This window comes from Rhamphochromis sp. 'chilingali', assembly GCF_963969265.1.
Source record: "Rhamphochromis sp. 'chilingali' genome assembly, chromosome: 1".
Classification (NCBI taxonomy): domain Eukaryota; kingdom Metazoa; phylum Chordata; class Actinopteri; order Cichliformes; family Cichlidae; genus Rhamphochromis; species Rhamphochromis sp. 'chilingali'.
The window spans coordinates 44333307-44348445 of NC_137929.1; the positions used below are offsets into that span (position 1 = coordinate 44333307).

Here is a 15139-nt window from a genome sequence, read left to right on the forward strand (position 1 = left end):
TCTAAACTCAAATCCAAAGTGATCCATCAGATGGTGCCTTTCAGACAATTGGCAAAATGTAGACAGTCATAATTTAACTTAGATATATATAGGTGTCCCTTTCTCTAAGCAACTATGGGCCTCTAAAAATAAAAGGTGCCCACTGATACTGGCTATAAATGCAATTGTTGAGAAAGAAAAACATCAGCCCTTAAAACAGTCCACGCCCTGATCCACTCTCTGCTTACTCATATCCATATTGTTATAATGGACTGGGTGTCACCTTTACACTCATGGCTATAAATTCAGAATCAACAGAGTCACAAATCATCTATCAGGTTGATTGATAACACACGCGCACACACACACACACACACACACACACACACACACACACACACACACACTGCAGATATCATTGCGCAGGACAAACACGGGCTGACTCAGCGTTGTCTGGCAGAGGTCAGGAAGTATGTGCATGTTTATGTGTGAACACGAGAGACAGACGGAGAGTCTGTATATCTGTCGATGTGTCCCTCCTCTCGCCCCTGAGGACAGGACTGCGGCGAAATGACAGGAAGTGATGTCACAGGTCTTCCAAGGTCAGTGGCTTCACCCATTCCTGTCCAATAAGCTTTCATGCTACACTTTTGCTCTCGCCAGTTCACAAGCATGCACACAGACACGCACACACAGACACACACACACTTTCCTCTGCCAAGGTCCCTCCCTGCGACCTTTTAACCCTATCACCTGAGGTGAATGCACACTCGTCCTGCTGTAAACCATCAATCTTCCTTTATCACTTTACCTCACACACACACACACACACACACACACACACACACACACACACACACACACACACACACCCTGTAGCAGATACACATGTCCTACTGCCGTATACACTAGGACACAGATGGTCCGAGGTATACTGTGCACACACACCAACACCCAAAACAGCTGTTAATTCATATCCAAGGGGGAAAAAAGAAAAAAAAAAATCTCCCAGAGCAACACAAAATTTCAAAATAAAAGTTTAATAAGCCAGAAAGTGATAGTGTTGGCAACACGCAGCAGTTGGTCTGCAGCAGCCAGAAGGAAATCCTGTTTCACTGCCGAGACTGTTTCCTCTAAATGTAAGAAGACGCTACAAGGAAACACTTACTTTCTATTACTGCATCACAGCCACAGTACACGATGTCGCTTTAACATTTTATACCGAGTAACACTCGCTCGTGAATTTAATATTTCATGTTGCAAAGCGTCAGAGCTGCTGCTTTAAAACGACGGTATATCCCAGCGCTTTTATTTTGGCCTCCTGTCACAGAGAAAGCCGTCATCCTCCAGCTGATACCGCGCTGCTTGACTTGAGCAGTACAAACATGAGGCAGTTGGAGGTGTGATCAGAGCTACACCGTCTTTTCTTTATATAACAATGGTGGAATTACTTAGTGTTTAGTCTGGATTCGGATAAACTTCCCACCAGGTCTACGATGCAGTGGCTGCTTTTCTTGTACTCTAGTGGGAGCAAACAGCCGGATGACAGATGTGGACATTTAATGCGTAAAAGAGAGTGGGCAACAGATGAAGCTTTGGAGATTTCCAGTCTCAATTTTAAATGAAATCAAAGGAGCAAGGTTGATGTTTTCTGCATGCTTGTCAAAGAAGCTTGCAGCTTTTAGCTACCTCTAATCCACCACAGCCCACACTGCAAGCATAATACCATTTCAAATCCAACTTTCAGTGCAATACATCTACTGTGAATCAAATTAAGTTAAAGTAGACATAGTGTTGTTGTCATATGCACATGTAGATAAACACAGGAAGTTTATGCTGTACAATTAAATTCTTATTTTGACGGACTTCTGCCACGCAGCAGTCATAGAGACATTCTGATATAGTAAATAACGTATGATAAAAATTCAAATGAGATAAAAATAAACAGATTAAGTATCAAAAACAATGAATCAAACAATAAAATACAGTTAGGCTGGTAGAAACCATGAAGCATTTGTAGCTAAAGAGCGCTTTGCATTGGAGATGGTGGAGACCAAAACAGAGCAAAAAGCAACTCTGGGGTAAAATTCCCAAGAAGACGGATTTTTAAAAATTCAAAACATATATTTCAAGTCTGAAACTGTTTCTTTATTGTTACCCCCAAATTTAATGTTTTGGTTTGTGCTTGTATTCCTTGCACTGTTCCTTTGTGTATCATCTCAGGGCAGGTGAATTAAAGTAGTGAGCACAGAATTATTTCCGGCCACGCAATCAAGCTCAGCCGCCATTTATCAGCTGACAATAACTGGTCTCCAGTCAGCCCATATCCACTTGGCTGATACTGCCACACTGCCTACCTAATACTTTCCTGTCCCTTCAAGCTGCTTTGCAACCCAACTCCACCTCAGCTCCCTCTTTTCAAGCTGTGTCTGCCTTAATTGGTGCCATGTTTCTCATCCTATCTGCTTCCTCTGCTCTGTTTTGGGACTCAAGTCAAAATTACTGTAAATGGACTGGACTATATGTTTTATTAAATCACTGCAGTCGCCAGTTAAATTAATTGTCAGAATAAAACCATCCAAGGCTGTGCTGTGCTTCCTGTCTGGCACTTTGACAGTTGGTCTCATCTGTCAGAGCAGACTACAGTCCCCAGAGTCTCCTTATCGCCGGTTTCCAGGCCCTCACATTTGTTTTGGCACACATCCTCTACTTTCAGCCCACTCTAATAGAGTTAACCTTGTCTGACAGCAGACTACAAGCCCCATTAGGACCAGGTGACCGATAACCAGCTCCCACTGAGACTTACATCCACAGCTCTCCCCATAAAGAATGTGTTTACTTTTCCTTTTGCCCCTCTTTAAAGCTTATCTCCACGTTGTGTCAGCACGTATGGCGCTCTCATTGGGTTGACAGTGCACAGGACACCTTCGCCATACACCAGCCAACACATGCGCATATTAACCCTGGAGGGCTGTGGCTTGGTCAGATTACTTCCACCAGCTATTGTCTCAGATGCAAGCTTGACAGGAAACAGCACTCCATTTATTTCCTGTTCTCTTCCTGTTCCCCAGACAGCTCTAATAAACGTAAGCAACACAGATGAGACCCTGTGCTGCGCCATGATCCGATGAGCCTGAAGATGAACAATAAATAACCACAAATTTGACTTCATTGGACATTTTAAAAAATGGATTTGTTTCAATTCAAAGCAAAAGATAAATGTTAGGTCACTACAAAAGTTTATAGTTAGCTCAGCAGACAGCACTGAATCTTTGTTGCAAAATATCCCACACGACTTAAAAAGCAACAAAGGTACAATATTCAGAGATTATATTTAAACAGAGGTAGGGCAGGAGCAAATAGCCCTTCATGCTGTATACTAACGCAGTTAATGCATTAGCTTGGTGGGTAAAAGGATTCTGATTTGATTCCAGCTGGAGACAAGTCACCAAACAGAAACTTGGCCAAATCAAACATGTGGAGCCACCTGGCATGTTGACTCCTTGAGACGAAGGGATCAGCCTTTTAAGGGTAAAATGTGACAAGAAGACTTTTGCACACAGAATCTTTAGCTGATAGACGTGAACAGCTTGTATGGATCGGTGCAAATGGAAAGTATTACTGCGGCAAAACGGTTCATTATAGGAGCAGAATGTAGTTTGAGTTTGGTGTCTGCTAAAGGCTCGAAACTCAGCATGACTTCCCTTTACCGAGAGAAACTAGGGGATCGACAAGCAAACATCCCCAGGATCCTACAGGTGGATGCTAGGGGGTGGAGGGGTTACACTTAAAGATAGGACTGCTGCAGAGGGAGAGTAATGGGAAATAATGAAAGAAAACAAGCTGTCTACGTGAAACTGCTCGCAGGCTTCGCTCGAGTTAGCACAATGTCTATTTTGGACAGAAAATTGAACATGTAGAATGATTCCTGTTTTAGTGTAGTTTATGGTCCCTGCTTTTCTCCCTCATCATTTCACATAACTCCTCATTTTCCAGAATTCCTATATTAGAGGTGGAGAGTGGAAATTTAGCATGAACCACTGAGCCACAGCAAACTTCTTTCTTACTGGGGAACAACAATACAGCAGCAGCAAGCTGGAATAAACCATAATTTTCTATCAAATGAGAAGCAAAGACAGCCACTGTGTAGCTTGTGAATCGTTAGTGAAGTCCCATCATGAAGCCATACTGGGGTTTTGAAATTAAATAATAATAAAAAAGAGGACAGCAATCACTGGTTGGCTAAAACTTTATAGTCAAAATGTTGTAGCCAGTCAGCACCTGTTTTATCCAATGATGATGACCAGGTTCTATTAAATATGTCTTGAAAATAGTGACTGAGCGCGTAAAGTTGTAAAGAAACTGTTTGTCACAGAGAGCACCAAGAGTCTCTATCTTATAATATAAACCACCTTGAAGTGTTCGTTGTTGTGATTTAGCCCTTTATTTTCTCCAGTCTTTAACAATACACCAAACATTTCCTCACTAACTTACTCATCTCAGAAAGAAATGTAGAAAATGCTTTGCTAACAAAGGGAACTGGATAAACTCCTGTTGTTACGTTAAGCTAAACTAATCAGTTATACACACATCACCTCAAAAAGGTTCTGTAGCCTGAAAGCTGACAGCTGTTGGTTAATTGATGTCAAAGTTGACTGAAAAACTGAAGGAAAAACTGCTGGACTGAGAAGTGAGAAGGAACACAGACACAAACACCAAGGCTGAAATGGAGCCAAAATACTTCAGGGAAAGTCACTTATGGGTCAAAACCATCATTTACACAGCCATTTAATTCAGATTTGCACAAACACACACACACAAGCACGCAGTACAATCATCAGGCTCATGTGCTGCAGTGAGATCTGAACACAGAGACGATGCCACTGCTGTTAGCACTTTCCACCTGCATCAGAAAATTTATTGCAGCTGCCCGCTGTCCACTGATATCACTGCACAAATCACCTGCCCTGTGTTTCTGCTGCCTCTTCTGTAACCTTAATCTGAAGTTGAGTTTCAGTTCTTCTCTCCCTTTTCTTTTGCTTTGCTTCATCACTCATTACTTGGCCGCCTCAGGGGGGATGTGCAGCAAGAGACCAAACCTCCATCTCACTCGGTTTTGCAGTATGGGCCAAAAAGTACATCACCAAAGTATGACCTTGGAGTTCAGCCGGCCAGCCAAACCCTGACATTTTTCATTATGTTGTAAAAATGAGGCTAATGTGAATTTAATTTCACATTATTACCAACAATCAATCAATCAAATAGATTTTCAGTTAAAACATTAAATGTAATGTTTTCAATCTACTTAAATTTATTTTAAAGTTAAGTTATAAATGCACTGTGTTTTAAACAAACATAGAATCTGAAACAAAAAGAAACAAAGTTTCCTTTCTTATGTTAATTAATTTTGTCACTGATTTAGGCCTCGGTCACAAAGCACTAGAGATCAGTTGGTAACTTCCTTGGTTCACTGTCACTGGTTGCTGGGTGAAAATAATTGCAATCATGGTGCTGCACTAAAAGACTCTGTTCAGGAATAAAATCAACTTTTGGCTTTACATTTACTGGTTAATGCTAGCATATTTTAGCCTTTGGCAAACTTATTATTTCCATCGACACGCTTCCAAAACTCCAACTTTAATTTAAATTAATAGAGTTTGAGTTTCTTTACTGCTCTTCTAACATCACTGCAAATGTTATTTCTGTAAATCGCACTGGAGCAAAGTATATTATCGGTATGTAGAGTATATTTCAATACATTTCAATTTCACACCAGCAGCTCCATCAATTTATGGTTGAATGAGAGAGATGATTGAACTGTGTGTTCAGACTGCGGTTAAGCAGCTAGAGGACAGCGAATCAGACCAACATTCAAAAGCAGCTTTGTGAATTGTAAAGCTGAAATTTTCAGTAAAACTCTTTTGCGAATTGATATCAATGCTTATATAATTGTTGAGAAATGAAACAAGATTAAGACTTAATTATATGTTTGTTTTGTTTTCCTAATCTATGTCACAGTGAAGTAGGTAGACCTAAAAAAAACCTCTGAAATTTAGACTGACCATCATATGGAGGATTTACAGTACTGTGTTTGGGTCCATTTCTGTAGGCCTGTTGAGAGAGTATGCAACAGCGCTTGCATGCAGTCCTGCAAAAACCAACAGTACGTAGCTCAGCGTAGGTGATGCTGATTTGAAACCTTGATCTACTAACAAACCAATAAAACTCCATCATTTGTGGAAAAGGAAAAGAAAGAAAGAAAAAGAAAATAATCTTTGATGTCTACCTAGATACTCACAGAACTGTAGTTACATCAATAACCATGTTCTAGCAGGTTTTTGCTCACACCTAGACAGATTTTAACTGCCCCATCAGCCATTAGCTGGTGTAATAATCTTATAATCCATCCATCCATCCATCCATCAATCCATCAATCTTCCCCATATCTGCTTTACTGTTATCAGAGATGTTCCTATTCAAGTTATCATGGGGTATTAGATGGGGTACACCCTGTACAGCTTGGCAGACTGTCGCAGGGCTAACACAGAGAAAAAGACAGCTATTCAAATTCACACCAATGGCTAATTTTGAATCACCAGGTAACCTAACCGTACATTGGACTGTGGGAGGAAGTTGGAGTGGAGCGCCAGGCAGGCGCAAGGAAACTGTGTAAACATCAGTCATGCCTGCTTAAGTAAATGACCAAAACAAATGAGCAGTGCAGGAGAAACTCCATTACTTACTCCAGTGTAATGTGATGGTCTCACCTCAAGAAACCTTAAAAAAATTGCCAAGCTCCCCCACTGACTTTAACACCTGGAAACTGTTCATTTTACTAAGTAAAAAATGTTTTTTCTGTGTCTTAGCAGCTGTTACGCTGTCTCATTATAATTCTGATATTATTTGGATGTGATTCAGACTTTTTATGTATCTGCATCAGACCATTACTTCACACAAAGCTGCCACTGCTGCCTCCAGCAGCACCCGTAATCTGTCACACTGAAGAAATCCATCAGTCGCTCGCTTGCCGCCAAAAATATAAAACTCTACTGAGTTTAAATTAACACTGCACAAACATGCCCCCGCTCCTCTGCCTTCCTCCTCCCTTCATGGCCGTCACTCAGTCCATCGAAGCCACGGCCCATCCCACAATCGGGGCGCCACATTTAGCAACTCATCTGCATAAAAATTCAATGATTTCTTTCTCCTTTCATTTTCATATTAAATTGGGCAGAAGAGGGAAAAGATCGAGAGTGTAAGAGAGAGAATGAAGAGGGAGAAAAGAGAGAGATAATGAGTGTGGTGTGTATGCGTGTGACTATGCCTTCCTTCATTTTTCCACACTGGAGTGTAAAATGGTGCAAAAGAGAACCACAACTGTGTGTGTGTGTGTGTGTGTGTGTGTGTGTGTGTGTGTGTGTGTGTGTTGGATATTGTAATGGCTATTGGAAACTACAGTAGCTTAGTACCAAACCACAAGCCAAAGTAAAAATGCACTTTCAGCAACACACTCAAGCCAATATATTTGTGTGTGTGTGTGTGTGTGTGTGTGTGTGTGTGTATGAGCCAGACACACACACAGACACACACACACATCCTCAGATGACCTCGGCTGACCTTGTGGGTCTGCAACAGCCATGTGCGGAGGTTTTCTGAGGGTGAAAAAGACACGCAAAGTGCAAAGTGTGAACTCCTCGACACACAAAGAGCCTTTCAGTGGCGATGAGACGCTTGCAAACCAGTCTGCCTCCTCAAGTCACACCAACAGTTCTTACAGCAAAACCAAAGTCTGCTTAAATTCGACTAATGTCATGTGCATTGCACTCTAGTAGTTATTTTTTCTTGCTGTTTTTGAGTTAAGTGATTATTAATTTTGTGTGAAATATGAGAAAAAGGTGAAAAACTTCATGTCATACAGACCAAGTTGATATATTAAAATTAGGGTTGAAGGAAATGGTACTAACTGCCTGACCTGGGAAGCCATCAGCTAGCCTGCTAATTTGGCTTCTGCTGGCGGAAACTTCCAACTTCCAGTGGATATCCAGAACAGTTTATGATGGATATCCTGGCCAAGACTTCCTGCTCTGTTCTCCAGTTATTGCCGTTAATATGTTTTTAAGGGTAATGAAAGCCTAATGGGGGAATAATGGCTCAGCAGTGGTAGCTACGGACTGCCCGTCTACCTGCAGAAAGCGTCTGCTGTCAGGTGTTGGCAGTGTCATGTGGTACAAATGGTCTGATTGTGATGTTGCTGGTCCCTCTGCCAGCTGTGGAGAAGAACAAAGTTCTGACATACAAACAGCTGAAGTGACACCAGAGTGTTACAAAGAGTCAAGTGTCCACTTGAGCCGTCTGTGCTCTTACTGCTGGATGTTTTGATTGTTACGTTTTCGTTTTTCACACTTTTCACACTTCTTCGTTGTCACTACCAGCCGTTTGTCAACTAATCAGCATTCAACTGACACACAGCATCATCCACAGCAAACACCATGCAGTTGGGATTTTAGAGGGAGCATATTTGTGATGGTTGGAAACGCCTCTCCAGAGTGAATACCTCTTCAAACAGACACAATCACGGCGCTGTAAATTAAGTAACAGTTGCTATTAGTTTGGAGATTGCTCTTTTGCTTGTCACACAGTCTGTTTACATGCAATGCAACCAAAGTTGGTTTGAATTTGATTGGCCATTAGAACTCAAACAACAAATGGAAACCAGTTTCTGGGACCTAAAATCTTGTACCTTGCCTACAACAATGAATAAATAAATTTTCCAGCTTCTCCCTTGCCAAAAGGGGTCACTACAGGTAGCCCTGCATGCTTTTTCTAAAACTATAACTAAATCTGAGTCCCAGTGCAAAGTTAAAGTCAATTAAAGCTAGCATGTCATAAGTCTACCATATCATTATCACACAGTCAAAGTTGAGAGTGGGTGCTTTGTGCGTGAGAAACTTCAAATAGTTCCTGATGAACACCGAGTAGTGCATTTGCTGGAAATGTCCACTCCAAATAAAAAAAACACTTGCTTCAAAATTACAAAAATATTTATTTATGATAATATATGAAACTCATAGCTGATAAAAAGGACCCTCAAAGATCTGTTCCCCACAGAAACAGACTCAGTGCAGCAGCAGCCAAAATCAAACCTGAATAAAATTCAATGTGAAATAACTGCCTGTGACTTAAAGTGGGCGGGTCCTGAGTTAAACGTATTTCCGCTCTGAGATGAGCGACTGAAGCGACTACTGATGGGCGGGAAGCACACCTTTAATTGCTGGTGGTAAATACATTGGTGGGTTTTCTGCACGACTGGATGGTCTAGTGTTTATTTTAGGGACTACACGAGAGCTACAAAGTGACGATGCATGGTGAGCACCGTCTCTTTGTAGCTTATGATCAAAATCGATGACACTTTACATATAAATGTGTGTGTAGATCCAATACTTTGTACACTATCAGAGCAGATAAGAAAACTAAGAACTTAAATTTTTAAGTGAAGCACATAAAAAAACCCATTTAATTTCTTTCCAAAGCAAACAATGTGTTTTTGTCTAAAATGGAAAGTTTTTTATTGTTTATGACTCATTTTTATTTTTCTTGTGTATTTTATCAAATAATTACTCTTTTCAAATGTGAACAATTAGTATTTTCTATTTGTTATCTTAACTTTTCGTTCGCTTTAACCTGTTTTGTTTTTGGCCCTAATTGCTGGCTTCCTGTTTGAATTTAGCAATTTGACTTTGAAAGCAGTTTACAAAGCAGTTTGTTAGACAAGCAAAGAGGCTTCAAAAACAAAGTTATCATCAGTATTAATGTGGTTAAATGCTAACATTCCCAGCTCTGATGCTTCTGACCAAAAACTGGGGGGAAATGTGAGTAAAATTATGCAAAACACATGGAGAATATTTCCATTTGATAAGTGGATGCAGATCCTGGAACAAGCTCAGAACACGATTTCAACACTTGAAAAATAATCAAGGTGAAAAATGAAGAAATTAAATTATTTATTGATCTTTAAAGTGATTTAATTCAGCTTTCATCCCAAAGCCTGAATGGAAAACAGTACCTCAGTTTGCTCTGTGCTGCTTTTCATTGTTTTCTCTTTTCTAACATCCTGTGAAATTCAAAGTGGCAATGACAAACACCAGACACCACGGTGCCGCTGCCCCTCACAGCACACAAGTGTTCACTTCCATGCAGGATAAAAAATTTAGCCTCCTAATGCCAGAAAAGCATCCCAGCTACAAAGAAACGCACCCAAAGCTAAGTTAAACACCCCGAAATGAGGCACACATGCTACACGGCAATCACGCCATCCTCACCAACGTCAAGTGTGACATTCCTGAGAATTTATAATCATCACAAGTAGCTGTGCTCCTCGTTTCAGTACCACTCCGCTCCCTGCTCCAACTTTTTCTGCACTTTTCATCCCTCCACAAAAAAAAGAAACCATTTTAAACGTCTCTTACCCAGTCTGGCCCAGAAAACTTCCATGTCCGAGCTTCTAAAGTCTATCCGGCACACCAACTTTCACACCCATATAGCCTCAGAGGAGGAAAAAGAGGTGAGGGAGAGAGGGCAAAAAGACGAAGAAGAAGAAGAAGAAGAGAAGGAGGAGGAGGAAGAGAGGCCAGCTGCCTGTTGAGGTAAACCCAGTGACTCATTCAGGCTGTGGCTCCGAGCGTGTCAGCAGGCAAATATGAGCGAGAGAGGGGGGAATAAGATCCAGCAGGACCGGAGGGGAGAAGACGGAATAGTGTGCAGGGGGAAAAGGACGCTTTCTGTCAGAGGGTGAGAGAGGAGAAAGGGAGGAAACTGATGGTGCCCGGTGTTGTGCCTTCCCACTCCTTTTTTTTCCCACCCTCACTCTTCCTCCCCCACTTCCAGCCACTTCCCCTCCTCCTTTCTCCCTCGCTGCTCTCAGCATAAAGGAATCTTAAGTGTTTAAGAGGTGATCAGCAGCCCTAAGAAGTGGAAGAAAATAAAAACACTAACACGTTTCCTGCAGCCCTGCATGCATTCCTGGGGACTACATTCATATGGTCTTTACAACTGATGACTAGCACTATTATTAATGAGCTAAGCATGCATGTGAAGAATAAAATCAATAAATATCAGCATGCCAGGGTATTTTCAGATATTTCATGCTTTAAACTGCACAAACTACAAGAAGTGCAGGGTGGGAAACATTTACTGTTGCAGGAAGGAAACCTCCCCATTATCTAAGAGTCCTCGCAGTTTATCTCTCTCTCTCTCTGCCTGTAGACCAAATTTGTGTTGTCTGTGTCACCTACTGAAGCCTGACCTTTCAAACAAGAGCCGAGACGGACGTATGTGATCAGCGTCTCTTGTTTATCAGCCAGACTAAGGAGGACAGGGTGAAGGAGACAGTGAGATGGAAGCAAATGATCCAAAAGGGATCAGTCGAAAGAAAACCACGTTAAAAGGTTGTGTTCAGATATAGATCTGATGTGGTTATGTGTCATTAAGCCCTTTTGCATCTGGATGGTAAAAGTCTTAAAAGTACGCTAAGGTAGTATGATGGTGTAGTGCTGCTAGCTCATAGCAAGAAAGGTCTGGGTTTCAGAGTGCTATTCGTGTGTGGAGGTGGCAGTGATGTTGAGGAGGAAGAGCGCCCTTTCGCTTGTCGATCCATTTTAGGAACGTCTTTTTATAGTCGTCTTTTCAACATCTTGCCAATTAGTGTGTCCTTGTAGAGCCCGAGGTCTCTGATACCAGCAGCATATTTGTTTCCGGTCATAATAGCTGGTTATATTTAAAGCTGTGCACACGGCGAGCTAATACAGCACATTCCCATGGCTATAGAAACTGCACAGCAGGTTAATGCAGTCATTTAGAACAGGCTGCAGAACACTTGCAGTGCAGCTTTATCAGCCTGTTGAACATATTTAAGATCAGAACATTATTATTAAGCTCATTTTACTTCTGCTGCTACACATTTTCAGATGCCAAACAATCACAACATGCCAGAGCTGAAAGATGTTTTCCTGGCTGGATTGTCACTTTCACAACAACACACCTCATTCACACGTATGCATTCAGGCAATGACAAAGTGTGCGAGCGCTGCAGGTCACCTATGCCGCCACCTCCGGTGTTTTCAGGAAGTAAGAGAGGAAGGAAAGCACCCTGGCCAAACCAACAGAGGAAAAGGAAAAGGGGGGAAAGGTATAAACAATTAGATGTTTGTTCCATTTAAAAATGTAACCAACGTGATACTGATAAGAATAATATGGATTTGATAATTAAATATAAAAGAAAAAGCTACAGAATTGCTGAATTGGTGGATTTAGATAATCTGCTGTGTTTTGTTAGTGGCTGAGGCAAAGCACCATTTTTGGTTTGTTCCTAAAAAAGGCTGAAGACAAGACAATCAAGTCTAGAGTTTGACTGACCAAAGTTGAGTCAGTCAACACTGTAGTTGGAGATTTTTTCACTCTCATCAAAGAATTTTGTTGACGTACTGTAAGGTAAGAAATCTTGAAAACATAAATAAATACTGATCACCTACAGCAGCTGCAGGATGGAAATTCTTGTCATGAATTACCAGCCTACAGTTTTGTGCTGATGTTAAACCCAATGGAGGTTTGGATCAGTGCAGTTATTGAGCAAGCAGAGTGTTGGTGACTCAACGACCTCGCTCTGTAGCTTTATGCCGTCTGACACTTTGTGGTTGAGTTACTGCGATTCTTAGATTTGTCAGTGTCACTGTCACCAAACCATACATTCTTCTCTCACCCTATCACACGCTTTCTGTAGATCGACAAAGACACAGTAAAGCTCCTTCTATACTTTTTCATCAACACAAAGCAAACATCACATCTGTTGTGCTCCGTCTGAACATGAAGCCATACTGCTGCTCACTGATCCTCATCTCTCTTCTTAACGTAGCTTCAACATGGCATAAAAAGAGAAACAAAATATGCTGATGCTGTGTTTCGTTGTGATTTATATGATTATTAAACTATTACTTTTGTAACAGGATGTGGACTTAAAGGACTAAGCTGGGTTAAATCTATCACAGCTAAAAAAAAACAAGCTAACTGTGGAATAAAGCGGCGCTTACGTCTCTATCCACAGCAAAATGAGCTAAACTCACCATCAGCAGAATTGTAGATCTCAAAATAATCACTGCAGGAGGAAAATTATGGACAAAGCCCTCAGCAAGATGCCACCACACAATGGCGAGAAGGCATACAATGGATGCACAGCAAAGGAAGAATTAGTGCAACCAATTCAATGACAGGTGTTGTTAGTACGGGACATTTGCTGGCCTGGGCGCTGGCCCGGATGCTGAGTATGCAGATCTGCCACCCAGGGAGCACATATGATTAATCCTCCCTCCACCTTTAAATACAACAGCACCGGTTCCTCTCAGCAAGGCACTAAACCCCCGACAGAGAAGCTGCTGCTCAGTAACCAGTGAGTACGTCTGAAGCTTTGCTCAGCGGCTCAAAGGAAACTGGGAGTTCAGGAGGAGCTCTGCTGCAAATATCACTCAGATAACTGAAGGTTAAAGACTCCTCAGCAGGTTTGATATATTCTTGAGACACCAGAGCATCAGTGAAGCTCCGCAAAGTCCTTAATTACATGTTTTAAGTATGCAGGAACGTGATCTCACCCACACACATACAAGCAGGTGCTCAACCGCTGCGTGTGTAACCCTCAGAGCTTCGTATACGATGACTCAGCAGCAATGTTTCCTCTTCATCACAGGCACAAACTGCTCTCCGAACAAAGACGGGCTCCGTGTCAAGAAACAACAAGAAAACTGCAGGGGTGCGGAGCTGGCGTCTGCAACGCTCAGATTGAAGTCTTAGCGGTTTAGCACGCCGTCGTGAGTGTTTCAGTGGCTGCACAAACACAAAATAAATAACTTCTATGATAAAACACATTCAATCCGGGTTTAATGCAGCTGTCCTTATCTCAGCGTCTCAGTTTAGGACAAAACCTGCAAAAAGAGTAATGGTAAATGGCCTGCATTTGTATAGCGCTTTTCTAGTCCCTAAGGACCCCAAAGCGCTTCACACTACATTCAGTCATTCACACATTCACACACAGGCGATGGCAAGCTACATTGTAGCCACAGTTGCCCTGAGGCGCACTGACAGAGGCGAGGCTGCCGGACACTGGCGCCACCAGGCCCTCTGACCACCACCAGTAGGCAAACATGGGGTTAGTATCTTGCCCAAGGATATTTGGCATGCAGCCAGGAGGCAGCCTGGGATCGAACCACCGACCTTCTGATTAGGCAGAGCTGACCTGCTCTGCCACCTGAGCTACAGCCACCCCAAGAGCATCTAACGCCTGAGGATTCTTCTCAAGCCCTCCATAAAGTAAAAAGATAATAATCAGTTTAAAAAAAATGTGTTTTTCTTGAACCTTTTGTTAGCACTTCACTGCGGTTTAAAAACTATTGGAAAGTGTTTTTTGTCTACTAATGGTGTGAAAAGCGACCTGCAGACCAAACCACAAAGCTCAAGCTGGTTCCGAGGGACAAAGGCGCAGAAGAAAATGAGACTTTCTTGCTGTTTTTTCTCTTTTAGTGCTAGTTTAATCCGCAGATTTGGCTGCTTTGTTGATAAGGTCAGTTGGAGTTGTAACAGAGGATGTGACTCACAGCTAATAGGAGCACTAAAGGTGCTCTAAAACGCTCGACTCCTGATTGCTGCAATTTGCATCAAAACTCGTACGCCTTCTCTCAGCTGTAACTCGGTCAAATGCAAATGTGCAGAAAGTATCTTTATACTAGTGCTGGACATTTAAAGATTAATATATCTTATTAATATATCCACTTTAAAATGTTTGTCAGAGAACGGCAAAGTTGAGGGTTTGGTAGCTGTCCAACCGCTTAAATACACTTGAAGACATATTCACACGTGTTTCTAAGAAGGAAAGCTTTGATTTTTATTTTACATTTTGCAGGTATGAAGATTTTAAACCAAACTAAATTGAAATATTGTTGATATTCTCTCTCTTTTCTTGCATAAAACCTGATGAAAGCTGATGTGAAGGCTACATGCACCTGATTGTGTCTATTTCCAAATGGGTGACTAAATCAGACTTCACTTTTATTATCTGCTGCTGATTCTTTGACATGTGAAATCATGGTTAAAGTTGCCTGTAGTATAATATTAACCCTGA

At 41.7% G+C, this 15139-nt stretch overlaps 1 protein-coding gene across 2 annotated transcripts in view; it reads right to left on the reverse strand.

Moving 5' to 3' along the window:
- The window catches only part of nhsl2 (NHS-like 2), a 218372-nt gene that overhangs the window by 78183 nt on the left and 125050 nt on the right, over nt 1-15139 (reverse strand). Inside the window, exon 1 of one of the 2 annotated variants that reach the window (XM_080868207.1) lies at nt 10446-10754. The exons of the other annotated variant lie outside the window; for it this stretch is intronic. Coding sequence (XP_080724333.1) covers nt 10446-10470 — 25 coding nt within the window. The 5' untranslated portion in view covers nt 10471-10754. Of the gene's footprint in view, nt 1-10445; nt 10755-15139 lie in introns of those variants that run through there. 2 annotated transcript variants of the gene reach the window in all.